Source organism: Poecilia reticulata, linkage group LG4 (genome assembly GCF_000633615.1).
Source record: "Poecilia reticulata strain Guanapo linkage group LG4, Guppy_female_1.0+MT, whole genome shotgun sequence".
Classification (NCBI taxonomy): domain Eukaryota; kingdom Metazoa; phylum Chordata; class Actinopteri; order Cyprinodontiformes; family Poeciliidae; genus Poecilia; species Poecilia reticulata.
This window is the reverse complement of record NC_024334.1, coordinates 11,604,969-11,628,946: the sequence shown is the minus strand read 5'-3', so window position 1 is coordinate 11,628,946 and position 23,978 is coordinate 11,604,969. Positions and strand designations below refer to the sequence as shown.

General features: G+C 37.7%; 1 protein-coding gene across 4 annotated transcripts in view; it reads left to right on the top strand.

Annotated features, from left to right (window-relative positions):
* The first annotated feature begins 3,418 nt into the window (after positions 1–3,418).
* Positions 3,419–23,978, top strand: part of homer3b (homer scaffold protein 3b) — a 52,217-nt gene continuing 31,657 nt past the window's right edge. The window contains exons 1-5 of one of the 4 annotated variants that reach the window (XM_008406621.2): positions 3,419–3,591; positions 6,245–6,290; positions 20,199–20,355; positions 23,352–23,483; positions 23,778–23,885. In XM_008406621.2, coding sequence (XP_008404843.1) covers positions 6,268–6,290; positions 20,199–20,355; positions 23,352–23,483; positions 23,778–23,885 — 420 coding nt within the window. In that variant the 5' untranslated portion in view covers positions 3,419–3,591; positions 6,245–6,267. The remainder of the gene's footprint in view (positions 3,592–6,244; positions 6,291–20,198; positions 20,356–23,351; positions 23,484–23,777; positions 23,886–23,978) is intronic. The other 3 variants (XR_533497.2, XM_008406619.2, XM_008406620.2) reach the window with 3 other exon arrangements.

The window sequence follows — 23,978 nt, the reverse complement described above, 5'->3', positions numbered from 1 at the left end:
CTAAGAAACCAGTCCTCCAGCTGCAGCTGATCCAGACGCTGCTCCTGGTGTTCTGACTAAAACCAGGAAGTTAGAGCACATCCCTCCCTTCACTGGCTCCCTGCAGCTCAGAGACTTTAAAATACTGCTGTTAGTTTATAAATCACTGAACGGTTCTGCACCACCATACATTAAAGATCTGCTGTTGTCATAGCAACCTTCCAGATTCCCTCAGGTCTTCCAAACATGGAGAATCAGCATTCAGCTTCTATGCACCACAAATCTGGAACAAACTTCCAGAAAACTGCAAAACAGTCGAAACACTGAGTACCTTTAAATCCAGACTAAAAACCCGGCTGGTTAGAATCACTTTTGATTAATAGTAAATGTAAAATTTATCAACATTTGATGTGTATTGATTATTTTCATGATGGCATTTCAGAAAATTAAATGTTTATTACTTGTTAATTTGTGACTATATCATGTTTTCACCAAACAGACGGATAACAATTCGAAACACTGCAAACAGCGGCCCTGGGGATTTTAGAGGTGAAGAAGCAGAATATTCTCCATGTGTCGTCCAAACAGCTGATCTCCGTCTGGCTCCGGTCCATTTCCCTTACTGAGGATAAACTCTACCAAACAGCAGAAACAGAGTGACGATTTTCTCTGTTAAAATCTGCAGACGACCAGAAATAACAGTCTTATCTCGTTAAACATTTTCTGATTGCACACATTTTTGTTCCCCTGGATGTAAACTTGTGTGACTCATCCGCTGTTTGACTAAAGAGGGATGAAGATCCCTGCAGAGACAGTCTGCACACTCCGTCTCTCTGATTATTTCCTCTGTGCTGCAGGCAGACGCCTGGGCATTTAGCGCCGTCTCTCCCAGAGCGTCCAGCTGTGCTGCAAACTGACCAAAACCAATGAAGAAGCATCGGTTCTGCAAACCAGCAGCCTCAGTGTTTTCTGGTTCTGTGAGGCAGAGATCCGATGTTCCCCACGCTGCCTCCCAGCAGCCCAGAGGAGCAATCAGCTGCGCCGTTGAAACGGGCCACTGAGCAGCACGATTACCGCGCTCTTCCTCCACATCTGAGCCTCCAAAACTTCACTGCAGATATTTTAAATCAGGGCTGATCCTGCTGAACTAATGCATTATAAAAATAATCTCTAACAACAAAGGAATATTTTTTTACACAGATTCATATTTGAATATACTGAGAAATATTAATGATGTGACTTTTTTCCACCAGACAGAAGCTCTGAACGCTGCAAAAACATAAAATTTTACCAAGTATTCTTGGTCTATTTCAATCAATCAATCAATCAATCAATCAATCAATCAATCAATCAATCAATCAATCAATCAATCAATCAATCAATCAATCAATCAATCAATCAATCAATACAATTTTATTTGACATTTATTTCAGCAACAAGGCATTTCAAACTGCTTTACATCATAAAAACACAAAAATACAAATCAATAGAACAGTCAATAATTGGTTAAGGTCTGGGGCCAAACAAAATCATTTCAAGGGCCACAAATGGCCCCCGGGTCACCATTTGGACCCCCCCTTGGTAAAACTCCATCGCTCCTCTCTGTTTCTATCCGGGCGGTTTGCGTCATGCGCTACCATGGTAACCGAGGCAGGCGCTGGTTCCGCTGACCATGTGGGCTGGTGCCAAGTCCTGCTGGAAAATGAAATCCGCGTCTCCATAAAACCTTTCAGCAGCGGATGAAGCGCCGTAAAGTTTCCCGGTGGACAGCTCTGCTGACCGGCTCCAGCGAATGGCTCCGTAAATCACCACGGAAAGCTCGAACCGGACCTCAAGCGGCCCGGTTCTGTGACCTCGATTCCTAACTGGAATACAAAAAGAGACGCTATTGAGTCAAAATTCATTTCACTTATCCTAAAATTTTGCTTCTTCCACTCAATTTTCCATTTATTTGCTTGGAAACAGAAGAGAAGATTCAACACATTGGAGTAAAACACAATAAAATGTTTTTAGATCATTTTCTTTAAATGGAAAACGTAAGAAATGTTAACAAAAACTGCAGGTATGTGTGTGTCTGGTGAATGTTTGATTAAATTCACCAGACATTATTAATTGTTTTTCATTCAGACTGTAAAACATTTGAAGGTGGTTTAACTTGAACATGAAAATTCACCTGATGCCTTGCAAATGCAATTTAAGTCAACAAGAAAATTGTTTTGGTTTTAACTCAGAAATTAAACTTTATGAAGTTTATTCAATAAGACACAAGTTGTCTGTATTGTTTTTAAAGTTAATTAATCTTGAATTACGAGTTTTAACTTAATCTTGCAATTTAAATCAAATAATTATTTCACAATATGGAAGATAAAAGTTTGCCCTCACCAGTTAAAGAGACGCATTTCTCTATTATTTTACTCACAATATCAAGTTAAAATATCTACTTATTTTACTTTAGGATAATTTAAATTCTTGTTTCCAATTACATGGACAAAATTTCTGATCTGATAATGAATTTTATTAAACATCACAATGAATTCAGCTCAGAAACATTTAGTGTGAACAGGACATAAAAATAAACATTTATCTTAAAACACAACAGTCAGATCAATTCGACACACTGCATCTCAGGATACAAAAACATGCCGCTAAGCATTCTGGGAAATAGTTCCCACTCCTGTGTTATTCTTCTTTCAGCTTTTTTAAAGTGCTGACCTAAAAACTCCAGTTTATGCAACTTGTGGAGGTTTGACAGAATTAATAAAAGGTTAAAACAACGTATTACTGTAAGTTTGTCTTTCACAAACTCAGCCATTTAGGTTCAAAATCTAAAACTTTACATTTATTTGACTTAAAGAGTAGAAAATAATAGACACAGCTAAATGTGGCTCAAATGTTTTACAGTGAAGGGGTAGAGAATACAGAAATTTTATTCACGTTAAAGTAAAAAGTACAGTGTGGTGAAAATACTCATAAAACTACATTTTCCCCAAAATGCTACTCTAGTAAATGTAACTAAGTAAATGTAACTAGTTGCTACCAAACTGCTGATTTCAGGCTGACGTTTCCGAGGCTTGGAGCGTCTCTTCGCATTGTGTCCGTCAGGTGGCGCTGTGGAGGCCCCGCGGCCCCTCTGAGGTTGCTGAATGGGATCCCAGTGTGATCGGGCTCGGAAGCGGGAGGGGAGAGCAGGGCACTCAAGTTCTGGAGGAGGTCGGAGCTAGAAGCGGTCCGCTGCCCGACTTCCATCGACATTCCTCCGTCTGTTCCGCCCGCACAGCTGAGCCAAACGTTCACGGTGCGTAATTACGCACGGGCACGACGGATCCGCGCCGCTACCGGCTGTGGAAACCCGCGGACAAAGGACGGCAGGCAGGCGGGCAGGCAGGCTGGAGAAACACTGCCTGACTTCAGAGGAGAGAAGTGCGGTTGGGAGGGAAACGGGGGGGTTCTGGAGTCGGAAGTGACTTGTGTTTTTACTCTTGAGAAATGTAACGCGAGGAAAGGATTTCAGGAAGAAAGTCAGCCTTTTGGAGAGAGGAGAAACCGGGCCGGACGGACTTCTGACAGGAACAACTCCTAAAAAAATCAGCATCCAGATCATCGGAGCATGGGGTGAGTTAGAGATCTGATAAGATCCTTTCAGATCCCCCCAGAAAATGCTACATGTGTGAAAGTGAACTTTGTTTATTTTTCTGAGGGAATCAACATAATTGATCGGGTTTAACTGCAGCATTGAAGTAATTCTAATCAGTCTGTGTGAGACGCTGGGCTTTTTTCTTTGTTTAAACCATAAAAGACATCCCAGAGAGGGGGATCCTTCACGCAGAGCCTGACCTACTTTCCTCACGTCTCTGTTTAAACCTTAATGACAGTTGTGACCGCAAAAAGGTCGAATTGACGGTATAATTAATTTACTGCCTTTGCGATCACTCCGCAGCTTCCTCAGCTCTACCTGGGATGTTGATCCTAGAGGCCAGTTAAGCACCTTCAGAATAAATTACTTTTTCAGCCTCGGCTTCACAGACACACCGGGAACCTTTGGATCATTTCCCATCCGATTTCTGAGTGAGCAGAGGATCCCGGCTGGGGTTTAGGGAATCTCCGTCTATTTGACTCTGCTGTCTGGGTTGGAGCCGTAAATATTTCATATACTAGCCTGCAGCTAAAACTCACATAAATCCCCCCTTTGGGTCTCCATGGGACTCAGTTACCTGCACAGATTAGGAATTTTTAGGTTGTATTTTCATTTTTATTTTGCACATTATCAGGAAACTAATAATGTGCAAAAATAAATAAATAATTATTACATACACAAATGACTCTAGATGAAACATTGTTCAGATTTTTACCATAAATTGCGTTTCTGAAAATATTCCAGGTTTTTGAACCATCCATAAGAATATAATCCAACCAACACTTTGACCTGTCACAATAACAAATCTTACTGGATGATAAATTGTCCCAAATATTATTGCAATAAACGATATTATTGTTGTTTTGAGACCATTTAAATGTAATATTTTGTTAGTGGCTAACAACGCAAGTTTGAGGCATTAAAAAGTAGAAAAATATGAATAATCAGAATGGAAATTATCAAGCTTATCTTAATTTATCATGCCATTAATTGCTTACTAAGACAGACCTGCCAACACATTTCCTTTACTGCTTCGCAGGACAGATTATAGTTCATTAATCTTTTCCTTTTCTTCCAGAGTGAATTATGTCACAAAATACCATTTTTTCTTTCCATAAGATGGTTTCAAACAAGTAGTGGAGACATCCGACTTAATATTGGAGAGAAAATCTGTGATTCATAGTTAAATGCTGGATTTTTAAATCAATAAATGTTCATATTACAACCAGAGGATTGGTTGATGTTACACAGCTCCTCAGTTAAACAAGCTTTCGCTTAATTTATCAAACAAACAAACTAAAACGTAGTTGTTAGCATCTTAGCAATTAGCAAGATTAGTGAGGTTAGCACAATTAGCACCAGAGCTAACAGTCCTTCAGTTTTAGATGCGTCTCTGCTCCATCAGCTCTGTGCAGGCCGGTTAACGGGCCATTCGTTTGGTTCAGGTGTGTTGGAGCACAGATTTATCTAAACGCTGCTGGACTTTCTTTCTCCAGGACTGGACCGGTCTGCCCTTCGCTGCAGAGTGAGTAGATCTGATTTCTTTACTCAAAGATTTCTGAAACACAAACGTGTGTATTTTTTTCACTGGCAGACAGAATTGGACGAACCAGAGCAACTTCACTCTGACGCAGACTCTGACCCGGGTTAAAACTGAATGCTTAGCCAACATCCATCACTCAGTTTTAACTCTGCACACTTCTGGGTGGTTTCTTACGTTTTATTGCTTCCAAAAGAAAGAAAATAATGCTGATGCATCTGTGGACGAACATCAAGCATGAAAACATAGAACACGATGCGTAAATACAATCTGCTTCCAAACATAACATGTAAAATGGTGCCTTCATCTGTACATTTGAAAACTTTTTAGCAGAGTCAGAGTTTCCCTCTGTGCTGTTCTGAAAACTACATGACGGCTCTCAGGAGATTCACAGGAGCCTGTGACGTAGTCAGCATGCTACACTTCTCAAAAAAAACAAGTCTTAGTCAGAAATCATCCATTTTAAAACACTGATGATGAATAGGAAATAGCTTTTTTTATTTAGGATAGATGCTATGGTCTCTCTTGCCTCAGAGGATTAAACTACATAAAGTAATGCTGGTTTTAAACGTCGTATCTGATTCACTCAGTTTTAACTCTGCACACTTTTATTTGGTTCTGGTGGGTCAGTTTAAATATGTTTAATTTGGCTAAAACTATGTGATAAGCTCATATTATTATTATTTTAAAGTCAAATTGGTGTACCTTAAGTCCACTCGTAATACATTTTCACATTTTCAAAACCCAAAGCTGCAAATCTCTGCAAACGACTTCCACAAACGGATATTTAGTGGAAATAATGTCTGATAAGTTCAGTTTTAGAGGAGCTTTAATTCTTCTTGTCTGAGCTTTTCTCTGGTATTTATGCACATTTTGATCTTCAAAGCAAAGCTATAACTGTATTCTTAAAAGTTTTTTTCCCTTCCTAAGCACATCTGACCTAAATCCTGCTAATGCCACTTCAAACGTGAAACTTTTCTCTGTGGAAAAGTTAGGAACCGAAACCGAGAACCAATAACGACTGTATTGCTTTATGTGACGCTCCAGTTCGCCTAACGGTGTGGACTTTCTTTCTTCTGGTTGTGCTGCAGCGGAGGTATCTGAGAGCTGTAAAATGTACCCGCGACACCGTGAGAGGTAGAAACCCGCCGCCGTGTCTGTGTCGTGGTTCTGCATGTCAGGGATGGGCGATAACCAAAAAAAGTCCAAAAACATCCAAAAACAATGCTTCAAATCTCTGAAGCACCAAAATCTCCCTCCCTAAAACTGTTTATGAGAACCAAGTTGTTCATGGGTGATTTATTAGTGGGTGATTTATAAATTTAGCATTATTAGTGTGAAAGAAAGATGGATTTGTTTAGGGAACTATCATTGGAGATGTCAACAATACCACAAAATCCAAGGAAGAAAGAAAAAACCTTTTGAGTTTGAAATCGTCTGGTTTGAAGCTCAGAAGTTTAACATTGGGTATTGGCATATTGGGAATAATCCGCCTGTTTTTCCCTGCTTTATGAAACATTGATGAAGCGAATCCTCCGTCATCCCATTGCTGTGATGTTAATCCTTCCCTGAGTGTCCGTGGAAACTGCATCCGAGGCGCTGCAGACGCTTCGATCTTGTCGTGTTGTGCAGATGTTGTCAGTGCATCTCCTGCTGTCGTCGCCTGATGTCCCTTTTATCGTGTTTCGTCCTCCTGTCAGCGGATCCGCTGCCGCTCCGTCTGCTGCCGGTTTCTTTAAGCAGCTCATCAGACTCGCTTTGCATGTCAAACCTTCATGTTTAAAATAACTACAGCTGATTAATGTAGGGCTGTTTGAATGTGCAGCAAACCAAATTATATGTGCTGATCCAAGCAAAAAGTTGCTGTCTATGCCGACTGACGGAAACTGCTATAAATTTCTTGTTTGCATATTTTCAGTTTACAGAAAATAAAAACAAGACAGTTTAGATATGACTTTACCTTTGAGTTTTTTAGAGATATGGCAAAAATATATATATATCACAATATTATAGTTTACAATGCAAAACACAAAATTTTACCAAGTATTTCTGGTCTAGTTTTTAGTGGGAATATTTGTTTATTTGTGTATTTAAGGGCCTCCGTTAGTCTCTAATGTTGAAGAGACGATTCTTCCTGGGTTCACACAGAATATTACAATAAAAATCATTTTCAAATATTATCTAATGGTTTTCCTTAAAACACAAACAAAATTAAATTGAACACAAAATTTGAATCAACGTCTTACAAACATTACAAAAAGACAATAAAATGCAGTACCACACAAGCTATTTCAACATCAAAACTTAAAAAAAAAACTACTTTTGAATTGTATGAATGACTTTAACACTTTAAATAAGAAAAAACTGACTTGCATGTAACTTTTCAGCAAGAAATAGGATCTTATTTTAAGTAAATAATTCCTTAATGATGAAAAAGTTCAGGTTACTCAGGCAGATTATTTTTAATCATAAGTATAAAAAACATAATCCGGCAGTTGAGCGGGTACTTTTTTAAAGACAATATTAATGAATTAATGACTTAAAGCAAACTGAAATGTTAGATGAAAAGTTACTTTTCAGTTAGTTTTGTCTTATTTCAAGTGTACTACAATATTTGCCCTATAAACTAGACTAAAATACTTGGTAGGATTTTGTGATTTTGCAGTAATATGACAAAATTGTTGATCTGTCACATGCACTGCAAAAACACACAATCTTACCAATTATTTTTGTCTAATTTATATTTCAAATGTAGTACGGTTGAAATGAGACAATAACCAAGTATTAGTTCCACTGGCAGATTTTTTTTCACCTATAAAATAATAAAAGTCTTTAATAAAAGCCTCTTATTATCTATATTAAAGAAGTATTGACTTAAAACAAGCTTATTTATCCAACTAAAAACTTACTTTAAATTTAGTTTTACCTTATTTCACCTGTACTATGATATTTGCACAAGAAATTGTACTAAAAATACTTGGTAAGACTTTGTTTTTGGGGTGTAAATTTACACTCACTGACAACACAAGTACCAACAAGACCAGTAATTAAAGGTGAATGATTCCGTTTTAAAGGTGATGGTAGAAGAGGCACCAGAGGAGCCATAATGTTGCAGATTTTTGCTTTGGCGTCTGGCAGGCGGAGCAGTGAGTGAAGATGCTGCATTAGACAGACTTACACACACATGGCAGAGTGAGATGGAGGCTGTGATTCTTTAGGCCTGGTGGTCCTATTGTGAAGTTGACCTAAATGTGGGAGATACAGATCTGAAAGACGTTAGTTCATGATGACGTCAGCTGCCCAAGCGATCTTTTTTCCCTCCGTCTGTCTTTCTCAACCACTGGTGGTCCGCGGGCTCCCCCTACTGGTCCGCGAGGTACTGCACTTTGCCGTTACGTCATCTCAAAGTGCCGCGCTACAGTTAGCTTACTAAAGGGTCGGGTTTAAAAACGATAATAGCTTAATGGATAAGACCGGGTCACTAAAAAGAAAGCCTGAAGGTACCGGTAGAAAGTTTCTCGGGGTGAGTTGCAGAGCTTTTCCTGTAAAGCACTTTGTATTGCCTTGTTGCTGAAAGTGTGCTATATAAATGGAATTACCTTTACATTTTGTTTTTGAACAGAATTAAGATATAGATCTAGGTCTGAATGAGATATGACAGTAAGGAGGCGGTGAAAAGCGCCCACGCTGACTAACTGCATCTTCACACCTAAAATAAAATTATTTATGTTTATCTACTGCCTGAAAGAATAAGTTTGTTTTTGCCAACACAATACAAGCCTGTTTTTCTTTTCTTTTGATTCTAAATTATAAATGACTATTTATACCCCCCTGTAATGATTTTAAACCTACAGGTTTATTGTCACTTTCATCCACATCAAAGCAGAAATATCTGCATTTAAATCTTAAAGCGTTCACTGGAATGCCCTGTCACTGCGTTTTAGGCAATAGATGTTTACTTATTTGACAAAGGAATTTAATTATTTGTGTCTTTTAATCCATTTTAATATTGTATAAAAGGCTTAAGTGGGTAAATGAAAAATCTGCAGAATGTTCTAGTTTTTTTTACTTCATTAATCGTCAGAATAATCAATAAAATAATACATGACAATCATAACGGACTACAGTTCTAAAACTGAAGAAAATCGACATAAACGTTCACTTCTGTTTGTTGATTGGCCAGGTTGAAATTCAATCAGAGAAATTGAGTTCAATGGGAGAAATCCCAGACGGAGCACTGAAGGTAGATGAAAATCGAGTGGGATGGTGTGGATAGAGAATGGCTACTGTTCCTGGTTCAGTTTGGAAATGAGTCTGGTTAATACTTTGAGTTTTTAATCACACATTACCAGCTGCTTCACAGAATCTGCATATGTTGTAGAAAAATCCAGTTTAGATTTGAACAGAGCTGAAATAAATCGGCCAAGATGCCCAAGAAATGTGAGAAAAAGTCCTTCACTACAATACCAAGCTGTTTTAACCAAAAATTCACCAAAAACAGACACACACCTGCAGTTTGTTAAAGTTTCATCAGTTTTATATAGAAAGAAATTAATTTGGAAGCTTTTTTTCTGCCTGGTTTTGGTGCTTATATGAATTATTGCCATTTTGGTACTTAAAATACCAAAGCTTCCACTTAAATTTATGTTTTAGTCTGTCTGATGATGTCATTTTTAAATATTAACCTTTTGATAATTAGTACTTGAACATGCTTTTTACCAAACATGTTTTACTCTTACTTGAGTAAAAACACATTTTTACAGATTTTGGGTGCTTTTCCCACCTCAGCATACAGATAATAAATCCCAACTCTGGAAAGGTTTTGTACTGAAACTGAAAGTAAAGGAGCAAACAGAACTAATATCCTCTTTTCTATTTTATTAGAATGAAGTTTGGTTTTAGAAGCAGCAGCGCTGCAGCAGGAACTCATAAATCTCTGAATCAAGCTGAAGTTTTATTACGTATTTTAACTAAGCGAGCCGTTTTAACTGAAGCAGCTGCTCTGTATGTGGGAGCTTTTGTAATTGCTGCTTAGGAGACATGCTGATGTATCTGGAGAGGCTGCCAGACTTTGCCTTTTCTTGTGATTTCTCTTCATTTTCTCACCATAAAGCCGCAGAACAGTGTGCAGATCAGCTCTCCCTCTCTGACCTTTTATGCAATAAATGCTTCGTCTTTGTGTCACCTTCACAATCCACAACAGCAGCTGGTTATCAGTAAGACTCCTGCAAGCAGAGCTCACATTTTCAGGATTTCTCCACTTTTAGTCCAATCCTTCAAAGCATTCCTGACATAGTTAGAGAATATCGGACACGGCTCGTGTCGGGTTCTGGTCTGCGCTGCCAATGCGATGACCTGCTGAGAAGCAGCGTGAGCTGGCGTTTTCCCCTCGCTGTGCTATTTTAATCCGCCGCTGAAAGCAGGGCGTGTTGTGTTGCCCAACGGAGCCAATAAGTGGACCCGGGGTTGCAGCCCGAGAGGTCGGAGGAAGTGGACCCTTAAAGGAGAAGTGGCGTCTGACGAGCAAAAGCGGAACGGCTTAAAAGAACAGCGACCACGCTCAGTCGCTTCTCTGAACGCGCAGATGGCGGAAAAAGATGCCCAGCTGATTGCGTTTTTTCTTTCTCTGAAAGATGCAGAAAGCAAGGTCTGTGTTTGTGATTCACGAGTTGAAACATGTTGGTTTTCCTTCATAATCGTTCAATAATTAGTCCGCTTTGACTTCCAGCAGCCTCTCGCCATCTGAGCGACAATACTGTCTTAACTTCCCCACATTGCGACACTTTGAAACCACAAACTGAGATGTAGGGTGGAAACAATTCACCAGATTCATTGTGATTATTCGATTATTGAAGTAATCGTCAACTATTTTAAGAATCGATTAATTATTAATCAAAGGCCGAACACATTCAGCGCAGTAAAAGAACTGATTCATCAAACTGAATCATCTGGATCTAAAAACCGTGAACTTTTCTCCTAAAATCCGAACCTTTTTCATTCACCTTCTGCTTTCTTTAGAAATGCTCTTATAAAAACCGTCCACTTATATTCACAGTTGCTCATTGCAGATCTGCAGCTTAAATCATTTGTGCGCCTCTGCACAGCATGCAGAATCGCACCTTCTCCCGGCTTTCTCAAGCTCTCAGTCCTCTTTGGCCATTTCAAGTGTGAACTTCAGTTTCAAGGTATAACCGGTGCAATTTATGGCTCTCACTTTAAAATCTCCCTCTGCCTCCACGCTCTTTAAGAGCTCACAAAGCCTTCAGGCCTCATTACTGGCAGTTTGACGTACATTTTCTCAATGAGTCGCTGATTGTGTTTGACGGCATGGCCAGACAGGAGAGAGCAGCTTTCTCTCTGATTGGGGGAAGGGATGAAACTGGGTGTGTATTATGTTAAAACTAAATGGTGAATAAGAAGTGCTTCTGAAATCCTGTGTGTATTATTTTTGCTTTGTTTGCAAGTTAAGGTCATGGTGCATATTAATACAAATTCATTAAAATAATTCAGCCTGAGTTTGGAAAAAACTTGTAAATTATTCCAGACTCTAAAAATAAAACATTTCTTGTGCTGCTGGTTTAGGGAACTTTTCCCGTTTCACCTCTAAATTGAGCTTTAATTCAGCCACATCCAGCATTGTGCTGAACTGCACTCAAATTAGCGCATTTATTAGCGTTAGCTTCATTAGCGTTAGCTTTTTAGAGCAATGCTCATAAAGAAAGATGAAAAAAATAAATAAAATAAAAAAAATTAATCCCATAAATTTGTTAATCATAAGTTTTTGTTTTATAAGATATAAGTTAAAATAATTAATGTATTTCTGATCTTCATTTTCTGATTGGCTGGCAGTCAAATTTATCAAGTTGCTTTGCTCCTTAAGCTAGAGTAGCAAGCAAGAGATGGAAAAATAACGTAGGAACTGTTGGAATAAAATACAATTTGATGTGATTAATATAAAATATTATATATTTTCTCATGATTAAAAGTGGGGACTGTGATGAAAAATGTTACTATGTGGTAATAAAGTCATAATATTTTATCTAATTGTAAAATTTTCCGCCACAGAACTCATGGCTGTCTAAAGATCTGACGGCATGAGGCAGTATTTATGCAAAATGAGTACAGTAATGTTTAAATAGTGAATAAAAAACATTCTAAAAGTTGAATTTCTTTACATGTTTTGTAGGATTCTCTGTAACGTGAATCAGAGATTGGGGCTCTTTAGGGGGTCTTGGCATGGAAAAATCTGGGACTTGTACTGAGAGCGGCTCACCTTTGTGCCAGTAAATATAACTCTATAGTAAACTAAATATCTGTTAGAAAAACTTCAGCTCCCCTTTGCTGAACAGAGGCACAATGTTTTCCCTCAAAGGTGTGACCTTGGTGACTGCTGTGTGTTTATGTTACTTCTGAAGACCTAGCAAAATCTACTACATTAGAATAAGTTATTTCATTTTCCTAAAGCTAATATTTAAAGTTGCATGTATCACATCATAATCAGACAAAGAAGTGCTGGATTAAGGTAACTTTGGTGTGATGGAGTCATATTCCAGAGCATAGAAATACCAACTTAAGTTGAAAAAATCCTTAGCTGGTAACAAATTATTTTTATTCATGTAGGTCCTACATTTAAACCATAGCGGTCTTTAATTTAATCCCCTCAGATTTAAAGAAATCCCATTTTGCCTACATGATAAATTACAGCCGGATAATCTTTAGTTGCATTTTTCTCATGGTTGCAGTTTCTACATGTCTAAGTAGCCAACTATTGCCTCTGCGGATGCAGCTTTTCTCTTAAGTTTTCTGAAATACAGAGAAACATTTTTAGTTTTTTTTACTAAGCAGTAAGGAGCAGATGCATCTCTGTGGAAAATGTTTTCTCCTGTATCTCATGAGTTTGATATCACAGGCAGATAACTTTCAGTCTGTTTCAGGGAGTTGAATTATTGCTGAACTATGATACATTCAAGGATCAGAATATAAAATAATAAGTGTCTATTCAAGCTGAAAACTGCTGAGAGATGAATTCCTGAATTTGCTACAGAATTAGATTGTTCCCATGAAAATCCCGTTCAGTGGATACTTTATCCAGCTGTAAAGTGAACTGAAGTTTCATTTTTCATCTCGTCATGCAGTTTTTAGCTCACATTTGATCTTTTTTTTAATCAGTTGCTGCTTCTTCTGCTGAATATTACATCCTAAAATCACAGAATAACTGCAGAATAATCCATAGTTTTACTGTACAACAAGGACATTAATGATAATAAGTTTGATTTGGACTGAAGACTGATTCAATTCAGCATCAAACCTGTCGGAAATAAGCATTTCCTGTTGATTTTATAGGGTTATTTTCCATTACAAAAAGTTTCAATCTAATTCAGATAACATTAACAACAAACAGAAAACCAAAAAGTTAAGAACTGATGAATATTTGATCCCACAAATATTCATCTTAAAACTCACATCAGGAAACATGTCATCATGAAAACGTTTTCAACTTTCTGGCTTCGTTAACTCAAATGTTGACAGATAACCAGATGTCAATATTTATACATTCATACATTAATCACATTCTTATTCTTATGATGAGTAATGAAATGCAAAATATTCACTCAGGCGGCAGAACAGATTGATTATGGATTGGCATTGTTTGCAATTTCAATTAAATTTGATTTACTTGAAATAATTTCACTTAATTAAAAAACTTAATTGTTGTGATTGTTGCAGCCTAAAATTGCTGATTTTGCAGCAACTTTGCAACCAAATGTGCAAATTTTTAATCTGAATTTTTGCCATGTGATGAAAAGTTGCACATTATTACCTTTTAACTTATTTAATATTTAAAGTTCAAATAACATTTTCAAATTCTGCCAGGAATTTTAAATTTTAATGATGTTTTCCTTGTGATATAAAGGTTAAAAAAACAAAAAATAAATATAAAAGTACCTTTTTGAAATAGTGCCCTTAATACAAATTAAATCAAGTCCTGGAAAATCATTAAAATGCATTCAACACAAGATAAACTATACGCAAATCCTACAGAACATCACAACTGTGTTTTGCAGAAAAATAAAAATAAAAAGGTAAATGTTACCACTTGGAGTTAAACGTTTCATTTTTCAGGTTCGGCTTTCAAGAGACGTCGTGAAACAAGAAGTCGAATTAGAAGTTTATTGGTCAAAAAGCAGCGATTGGCCAGAAAAGAAGGAAATGCAGAAAACGTTAAGGTCAGATTTGCACTGAAAGTTGCAGGTCCTGCTGTCATACTGATTGTTTTCTTTTCTTAGTGGAGATGGTTATATTTTAAAACTGAGCATGAGTGCAGAGGAAGTCCGTTAGAGTCTCCTGTAGGATCCTCAGCGTTCCGGTCCAGCTTGTGCAGTGATATCTTTCTGCACATCAGAGAGAAATTTCCATCTGTAAAAAAAAATAAAAAAGATGTGTATGCTCACCAGGAGGAAGAGGATGTTGGTTCTCTCAGATCTGTGCTGCTATCGATTTATCAGGAGGGAGGAATGCAGCTGATAGCCTTAGCGACTCTTGTGCCATCTCGCGTCGCTGCTGTAATTTCAGAAGGTATGTGAGCTCAGATCGACCCGTTAAACTCCCCCTTCCTCTCACCTCGGCTGAACGGCGATAAAGATTTCACTGAGGCAAACTTTCAGAGGCTTTATTGAAGGAAGGAGCTGCTCTTAAAGCAGCAGTCGGTGAATCAAAATTATGTTTCCGCAGACGTGAGAAGTCAAGTGAAGAAACAGAAATCATGTCCGTTCAAGCCTGGACTCGGCTCTGTTCCTCTCCGGACTTTTTCTGCTTGGTTTCTTTTCTCTCTCTAATAAAGTAAAAATGCAGCAACTGTTTTCATTCAGATAAACAAATAAATAAATATATTTATCATAACAAGCTACTAATTCCTCAAGCGTGTCTCTGGTTACTTGTGACTCCAGACACTCTGAAAACTATCAGATGTATCTGATTTATTAGTGACTATCAGATGTCTGGTGGGGTGAAAACGTCGTATTTGAGCCGTTCGGACGCCATAAAAAAGTCAGATTTTATGGGCTTTGGGTTGCATTTGCTTATGACGCCAAGTTTTTTGAATGCTACTGAAAAGCTTGTTTTTGTTTTAACTTGTTAGGATGAAAATGATTAATTTGATCTCTTTCCAGTCACTGGATAAATTACTTATTTCAGTTGTGTCCAAACTTTCTGCTCCGCGGACCAAACTCACCAAGACAAACAAACTCAGTGGCCATATTTTTTCCAAATGCTAAAAAAAAAAGCTAAATAATTTTATTGTAAATTGATAGTAATTGTGAATTAATTGTACAATATATTCATGAAACAAATAGAAAGTTCGCACTAAAAACTCTGATGTTTTCAGAGTTTATTTATAAAAAAAAAAAAAAAGGTTTCTAAGTTTTCTGTTTAGTTTAGAAAATGTTTTTAGTCTAAACTCGGCAACAAAAATGAGAACTTTCTTCTAAAATTCTTCCTGTGTTTAGCCAAGTTTAACGACTCAGATCTGTTCAGTAAAAAGTCCCTGAATGTTTGTGGCCTGAGTCATAAAAACAAATGAAAAAAACATGACTGATAAAAGAAAAATACTTTTTTTTTCTTTTTAAATCTTATCCTAAAAACATAAAAGTCAGCTTCATTTGCAGCAGAGTCAAATTTGAATCGTTCTTAATCTCAAAAATGTATCCAAGAGCCACAAATGGCACTTTGGACACCCCCGGTTTATTATCCAGGATTCATGTTTTCTATGAATTCAAAGCAGAAAATGTTAAATCTTGTTTTATTCATTAATGTATTACAGGTTAAATCATTAATGAGACATTCAACAACATCTTAATTATATGTTTTTCTGATATCTTGCAGCTGTATGTCGACCCTGTGTAGGTTACAGATCATTTCTGCACTAAATAAATCCTTAACTCACTCAAACTGCATGTTGCATCACCAGTCAAAACCCCAAATAAGTAATTAAAAGCCCAAAATGGACGTGACATTCAAGCGAAGCTCATACAAACCTTCAACCGGAACTAAAGAGATTTTTATTTCTTGAACTCTGAACTTTGGAGGGTTAAAAATCCTCTTTGTTAGCAGCCAGGCTCTCACAGCATGTGATCTGTGGTAATTAGATAAAGTTTTTTTGATAATGTATAACTGTGTGGCGCATGTAGACGCTCCTCCTCTGGATTACCCCTGAATGTAGTCTGTGACACGCGGCTGTTCTCACCTCAGGAGAACGCTAATCCACCTTTAATCTGCTCATTTCATCAAACATCGCCGTGACGCTTCCTGTCTGAGCCGATTAGCTCCACAGGCTTTTTCACAGTGACGTTGCAGCCGGGCCAATTAATTTCTGCCAGGGCTGACGAGCCGTCAGTCATCGCTTCTCATTAAGATGTGAATGCGATAGGAGGGAAATCTTGCTTTACTCCTCTAATAATTATAGGTTTTTTCCCCCCTGTTTATTCGCTTATTGTCAGCTTTATTTGTCACGCAGCCAGTTGATTCGTTTAATTAAGTCTAATGAGGTGTTTCTGAGCTGCTGATTCATATCTGCTGTTTTGACATTCAGGTGAAATGTAGGTTGCTGTTGGAGGACACGGTGATTTTCGTTCCCGGTTTTACCAATAAATCACTAACTGAATCTGTGGATGATTTGATGGACTAGGCTTGGACAGAGCGTTCTTATTAAAATGCCACGTTTGAGTTTCGGTTTTGATAACTTCCTAAAAGGCAATAAGCTTTTAGTTTATTAACTCTTCAGGTTGTAAAAAGGTAAAAAACAAAAACAAATTAAAACCCAGTGAAAGGATGCGTCTGTGCCAGCTGGTTTTACTTGCTTTCGTTCCTATTGTAACTATCTGTGCAACTTGAGGACACAACAACTTCGTAGTTATCTGTGTGGCTCTGGGTGCAGTTCCAGTGAATTGTTGTCTCATATTGCTGTGGAGGTTGTTTTTCAGTATTGGTGATCTGGGTGTGATCATGCTGAGACTGGGCTGTAATGTTTCTGGGCACGACGCGCGATAATACAACAGAGGAAGAATATTAAAAACACATTTCAAGGTCCGACTGCATGAAAACACAATTCAGCGAGAAACGACAAACAGGACTTTATAGAAGAACAGAATAATACTGAACGTCTTTATTTTTCTTCCAGGTTGTAATTTGTGTGTTTCTCAGCTGCTTTGCTGTTCTTTATTATACAGCTTTTCAATCCCATAGTTAACGAGCTGCAGAATATTCAGTTGATTTCAGACTTTTCAGCTGTTGCCATGCTAATGTTTTGAATATGTCTGAAGACATTTAACTTCATTTGTGACAAGAAATTTGAGCCTAAAAATATGACCCTTTGTATTTTTATTGTTCTATGTTCCTTAAAATCAGTAATTCACCCGGCAGATGTTATTGGACTGTGGGGGTTTAGGGTAGTACGGCCTGGAAAGGTGTGAAGACCCCCAAAGAAGAAATGTTGTTCTTCATTTATCGTTATTTACATCTCCAGTTGATGTGAATGCGTGCCCAACTGTGGTTCTGATAACTTACAGGGAACCTACTACTCAAAATTAACTTTTTAGAATAGAATAGTTCTTTATTAATCACACAGTGGGGAAATTCACTTGTTACAGCAACACAGTAACAAAATATACCCCATAAATCAATGTTAAAAACAATGTAAACAACATTTTTGTATTTTCATCTGGGTCTCTACTGCTTCTAGAAACAGTCCAGCCGCTAAAAATAAGTTGGTGTTTTTTAGTGTCCGGAAAACAATCCGTTTCAAAAAGCTTCCAATTGCCAGCCTCTGCCCCGTTACCTAGTAACCACAGCAGAGCCTAGTCCCGTTACCTAGCAACCACAGCAGCAGAGCCCCGCCCCGTTGCCTAGTAACCCAAGCTGAGCTCCAACATGTCTGGTTAGCTGATATTACCTGCCTTTTATCAACCATTCAAACTGTGCACTGAGGTAATGGTGGACATTAATGGAAAAACAGGGTCATGAGTTGTTTTATACATTGTTCATGAATACCTGACATTTGTTGTTTAGTACTATTGAGAATCATTTAATATCTCCTCAGACAGTTTGGCGTTTTGACATTTATTTATTTCTATTTTGTGATTGTTGGAGGACGTTAAGTAAACTTGTATCTAAAGTTTTTCTGTGTTTCTTGTTACTGCAGCTGCAGTCGTCCTCACCCTGAATAACACCGTCTAAATCAGCTTTCTCGGCTCTGTTGCTATTGTCTATTGTTAACTGTGGCAGAAACAATAACGACTATTGTTTGAATGCAAATGTTCAGTAATGCCTATGAAATCTGCCTGGAACAATTGCTCATATAGGCGGTGCTGACCCATATAAATCGTATTTTCTCCTGCTCAGAGGAGGACGGTTCCCTCCTCCCAGTTCACATTATTGCCATAATGTTGGTATATAGCTGCAGAAGAAGCGCCTCATTGCCTGCATTGACATTGCGCAAACTCTATTAGCTGTTTACTGTTGCATGAATTCATCATTGGGCTTCCTTTGGTCCATCAGTGTCCTGTATGTCTCTTGGTGCTGTTCGTCCCCACAGTCAGTGTTTGTAGTTTGTCTTACAAGAGAAGAATGACTAATTGGACTGCAGGGGCTTTGCAGATCCTCAGCCTTTCTGCACCCAAAACATTATTATATCATCACAGTTTCACTGACCACAGGGTCCTTGGAAAACAATAATGATATTGTGTTTTCTTTTAATGATGAGCTCTGATGTGTTCGCCTTCTGGCTTTCAGCTGTGTGCTTAACGCATCAGAAATATGGCTTTTAATACATCTCTAATGCATTTAACTCAGTTTTTCCGTTAAATCTTAGTCTCAAATGGAATTTCTTGAACCTGGTGGAGCAAAAATTAAATGATGTGTATATATATATATATATAGTTTAATAATTGATTCATCATGATTAATGCGATTAATTGTTTCAGCCATATATATATATATATATATATATATATATATGTATACATATATATCATAAATCAATTATTAAATAATCGTCAACTAATAAGGAGCAACACATTTAGAACAGTAATTTAGCCAAAAATTATACATTTTGCTTTTAAATTTAAAAAATAAATAAAACAAAGTCCTTTGTCTGAAGATATGTCTAACCAGAAATCAGGCAGCGTAGTTTTAGTCTCACCTGGTTCAAGTTAAGATAAAAAAACAAAGTAAAATCTTATATTAAGCACCTTTTGCTATCCAATTATTAATCATTTAATCCAAAAGACAGTCAACAGCTCAGCTCTGCTCTGTATTGATGTTAAATAAAACATAAGTTCAAATTACACTAAAGAAAGCTTAGAGTATTTTATTGCATTGTATTTTAGGCAATAAAATGTTTACTTTCTTATTTAAAAAGAAATGTTAATTATTTGTTTATTGCATCTTTTTATGTATTCTAGTATATTATAAAAAGGTCTAAGTGGTTAAATAAAAATATTTTTCTTATCTGTTTTATGGTCAGAGTAATAGAATAATACATTACTAAAATAGTCGTTAATTGGAGCCCTATTTTTTATTTTAATTTATATTTATTTGTGATTTACCTATGTAGCAATAAGCAGATGATAATCTATAAACAGGAAGATGTCTTCTTCTTTTTTAAATTATTTTATCTATTTTTTGTTATTATTTATATAAACATATCCAACCAACCTCAGTTAGTATCCATTATGTAATCACAACACATGCATAAAAACCAACAGAACTAAACAAAAACAAAACAAACAAAAAAAGACTTTAGCAGGGCAACTTGAATATACAACTTAAAAAAAAAAAATTCAGGGAATACATTAAAGTCTGAATGTTTTTAAAAAATAAGTCACTTTAAAAGCATTTTTTGACTTCACCAAACCTAACAACTTATAAAACAAATTTAACTCATAACAATAAACAGATGATAATCCATAAACAGAAACTGCTACTACTACTGCTTCGTCTTCTGGAGCTGTCAGACTGACGTTGTGCTCCTGTGTGTCTCGTTGTTTTAAGGGAGCAGCCCATCTTCAGCACCAGAGCTCATGTCTTCCAGATCGACCCGGCGACCAAACGTAACTGGCTGCCGGCCAGTAAGCACGCCGTCACCGTGTCCTTCTTCTACGACGCCAGCCGCAATGTCTACCGCATCATCAGCGTGGGCGGGACCAAGGTGGGGAGCCCAGCTCACACATCTGACACGCAGCTTATCTGGATTTATGTTTCTGTGAAAGTTTCATGGTGAATGTGGAAGGATAGAAGCTCGTACTTAATCTGATTTTAATTTTTTTTTTACTTTTAAAGAAATTGAATAACTTCTTACTCGAAGAAGCAGTTTTCTCAATGCGACATTTAGGGATGATGTAAACAATTATTTTAGGAACTGAATAACTCATTGATTTTTCTGATGATTGAGTAACTGAATAAAAAATTTCATCTTCTGTAGTAGCTACTTAAGCTACATAAAAGAGAAAAAATTCAGTTTCTTTTGCTTCACACGATTGAAGTTTGAAGCATAAAAAAACTTATGAGAAGAGCAGATGAGAAGTAAAACATTTTGAAATTCAAATACTTTATTAATCCCAAGGGGATTAAATTAAATGTTGTTAATCCAGATTCTTCAAAGAGTTATTGAATATGGTGATGTAGCAGTCTGTGCTGCAGCGAATCTGAAGACACCTCTGTCTGAAGTTAATTTCATTTTAAATTTTAAACATTAAAGATGAAAGTCAAATTAAGACATTAACAAACACTATCTTATATAATGCACTTCATGTTCAGTCTCGGCTTTGAAAGGTGGAAAATGATTTAAAATGTTTTCTTTTTTTCAGGTCATTTCTCGTCCTGATCAGGAAGTACATATCAGATTTCCCTGTGTGTGCATAACATGTCAGATTCTGTGTTATCACAGATAAAGTTTATCTTTTACAAAGGGAACAAAAACATCACCTGTCAGTAGCTACGAGTTAACTGGATGCATGTAGTGGATGTTTTCCTAGAGTTTTAAATTGAACCCAAAACGTCCTTGAATCATTCAGTGAATCGTTACAACCCCAGTGAAGATGGTCTTAATTAGGAGAGAATCTGCTTGAATTGTGTTTGCTCTGCTCTGGTCAAAATGTTTTTAGATTCTTCAAATAAAGGAGGGTTTGGCTGCCATGGTTAGTACGCTGCACATGTTGTCAGAATAATATTTCTAACCCATTTCTCTTGTTAGCTCAGCGTCTTGTGCGATAGCTTAAAGCACCCGGGACTCTAGCAGAACATCTTCATCTTGGGGAAAAAAATAGAGAACACACAAGACAGTTGTGCCAGTTTTCCCCTCTGAGACTGGAGGCTTTTGGAGGAGAGAGTAAAGGAAGCAAATCTGGCAACAAATGCACCTGAAACGACTGAATTCACTGGAGGATTTTATAGAAACAACTCCGCTTTAGCACATCAAGCTTTTCCTCTCTTTCTGTTGGGAACTTGTTTCTATTTGCGGCTCTTAAATTAGCTTGTATATCTGAAAGGAGGCCTAAATAAAGGAACAATCGGTTAAGTAAACTAGTATTTGCTATGAACTGCAGCTGGTAACTCTTAAAAAATTTAATTTCTCCTCTTCTGTTTCTTCTGATGTCTTGTATTACCAGTGAAACACAACATGTTTAAGATGCTTTCATGTCTTGTTGGGGTTTTTTAAACATGGCATAAGCAGCAGGGAACACATTAAGGATAACTACAGCCTTGGAGATTATGAAGCAAAGTTCATTCAAGATTTTAGGGAAAACTTGGGAGGCGTGGACTGCAGCTGGAGCTTCAAAGGCCGCCGCACACAGATGTTTCCAGGACTGGGCTCCAGCTGTCATGTTCTTAACCAGAGACGGCGCCAGAAGCATCTAATGACCAGGGGTGAAAGTAAGGGGGTACGGCAGGGTACTGCGTACCCCTAAAAGATTTAGCGGGGGTACGCAGTACCTGCAAGAGAGGGGAGCGGCTGTCTGCTGTAAAACATGAATGGGTTCACTGTGCAGCAGTGAGTTCACCCACTAATTAGCCGTGACTCATTAGTTTTTCAAGATCAATCTTAAACACGACTTAATCACTTAATGACTACCTTTTTTTCTCATTTCATATTGTTTCTGAACTGTTTGTGCTTTACTAGAGCAGCGGTGCAACACGACAATCGCGGAAGGTTTTGAGTCGATTTTGGCATCAGGTGACAAACTGAACGTCGCCAGGACGTTGAGACCAGCACGTCCTCCTCTGGCTCCTTAATTAAAACGTTCGTAACTTTATGAAAGAACAAAAAAATAATAATAATCAACAAAACATGTTCTTAATGAGCCAACGAACAATCTCAGTGATTGTTGTTTCAACAAGGTGTCGCGCAATTCTGTGCGTTTTGGTTCCATTACCAAAATAACTAGCAGAGCAGGAGTTTAAAATTAACTAATCAACCACCGCTGTGTTCATGAGAGGTTTATTAATGATCGCAAAATAAATATCAAGCCTGCAAACCTAATATCTTAACGGACTGAATGTTATATTTTTTGCTAAAAATTGATTAAAGATTGCAGGGCTGCACAGTGGCGCAGTTGGTAGAGCTGTTGCCTTGCAGCAAGAAGGTTCTGGGTTCAATTCCCAGCCCAGGTCTTTCTGCATGGTGTTTGCATGTTCTCCCTGTGCATGCGTGGGTTTTCTCCAGGAACTCCAGTTTCCTCCCACAGTCCAAAAACATGACTGTCAGGTTAATTGACCTCAAAATGCCCCTAGGTCAAAGGGCCATGAAGAAAATTTACTGAGCCTCCTGGCAAAGTCTAATAGAGGTGTTGTTTTTCCAGGAATGTCCTTGGTAGCATTCAGCTTCGCAACTCCATGGATACAGGAGGGGGTGAGGAGGGAAGAGTGTTGTGTTTACACATCTTCAAGGAGATATATATGTATATATATAATTTTCTTTTTTTTTTGTCATAGTACCCCCAAGAATTTAAAACTACTTTCACCCCTGAGTAAAAGATTCATTTTGTTCTAACGCAAAAATAGAAATAATTTTTAGTTTAATTTGTTAGCTTTCATAAACAATAATTTTATGTTGTTCTTGTTTAGAACATCATCACTTAAAAACTACACAAATATTTTTCCTAACCTAACTTTGATGTTTAGATGTGTTTTTATTATTTTTCCCAGGCCATCATCAACAGCACCATCACCCCCAACATGACATTCACCAAAACGTCCCAGAAGTTCGGCCAGTGGGCCGACAGCCGGGCGAACACCGTCTACGGTCTGGGTTTCTCCACGGAGCAGCAGCTGCAGCAGGTACTGGCGGCGCAACGCCGTAGTGTAAATATGCTTGTAGGAGTGTGCAAACATATTCAGGTGGTGTCTGAAAACTGACCTTTTCTTCTTCCCAACCAAGCTTCCTTTGGTGGCATTAATTTATATTCCACTTCTGACCTTTTTTGTTTTGCTTCTTCTTCAGAACTTGGATCTTAATCTGCATGATGCATAAGCACAAATAGAGGACAGATACCGCATCGATACAGCGGTAAATTCATCCAGTTTTAAAGATTCAGAGTCTAAAGCCTCCTTTTTCTCCTCCTCCACATGAAGTTTGCAGAGCAGTTTAAGGAGGTGAAGGAGGCGGCTCGTCTGGCCAGAGAGAAATCCCAGGAGAGGTTTGAACTGGCCAACCCCGGACTCAACATCGCAGCTCCTCAGGTAAAAGTTTTCCTCTTTCTCTGGCTCATTAAAGCTAAAATACATGCACTACGCTCAGTTTATTCTAAGGAACTAAAGAGTTTCCCCCAGAAA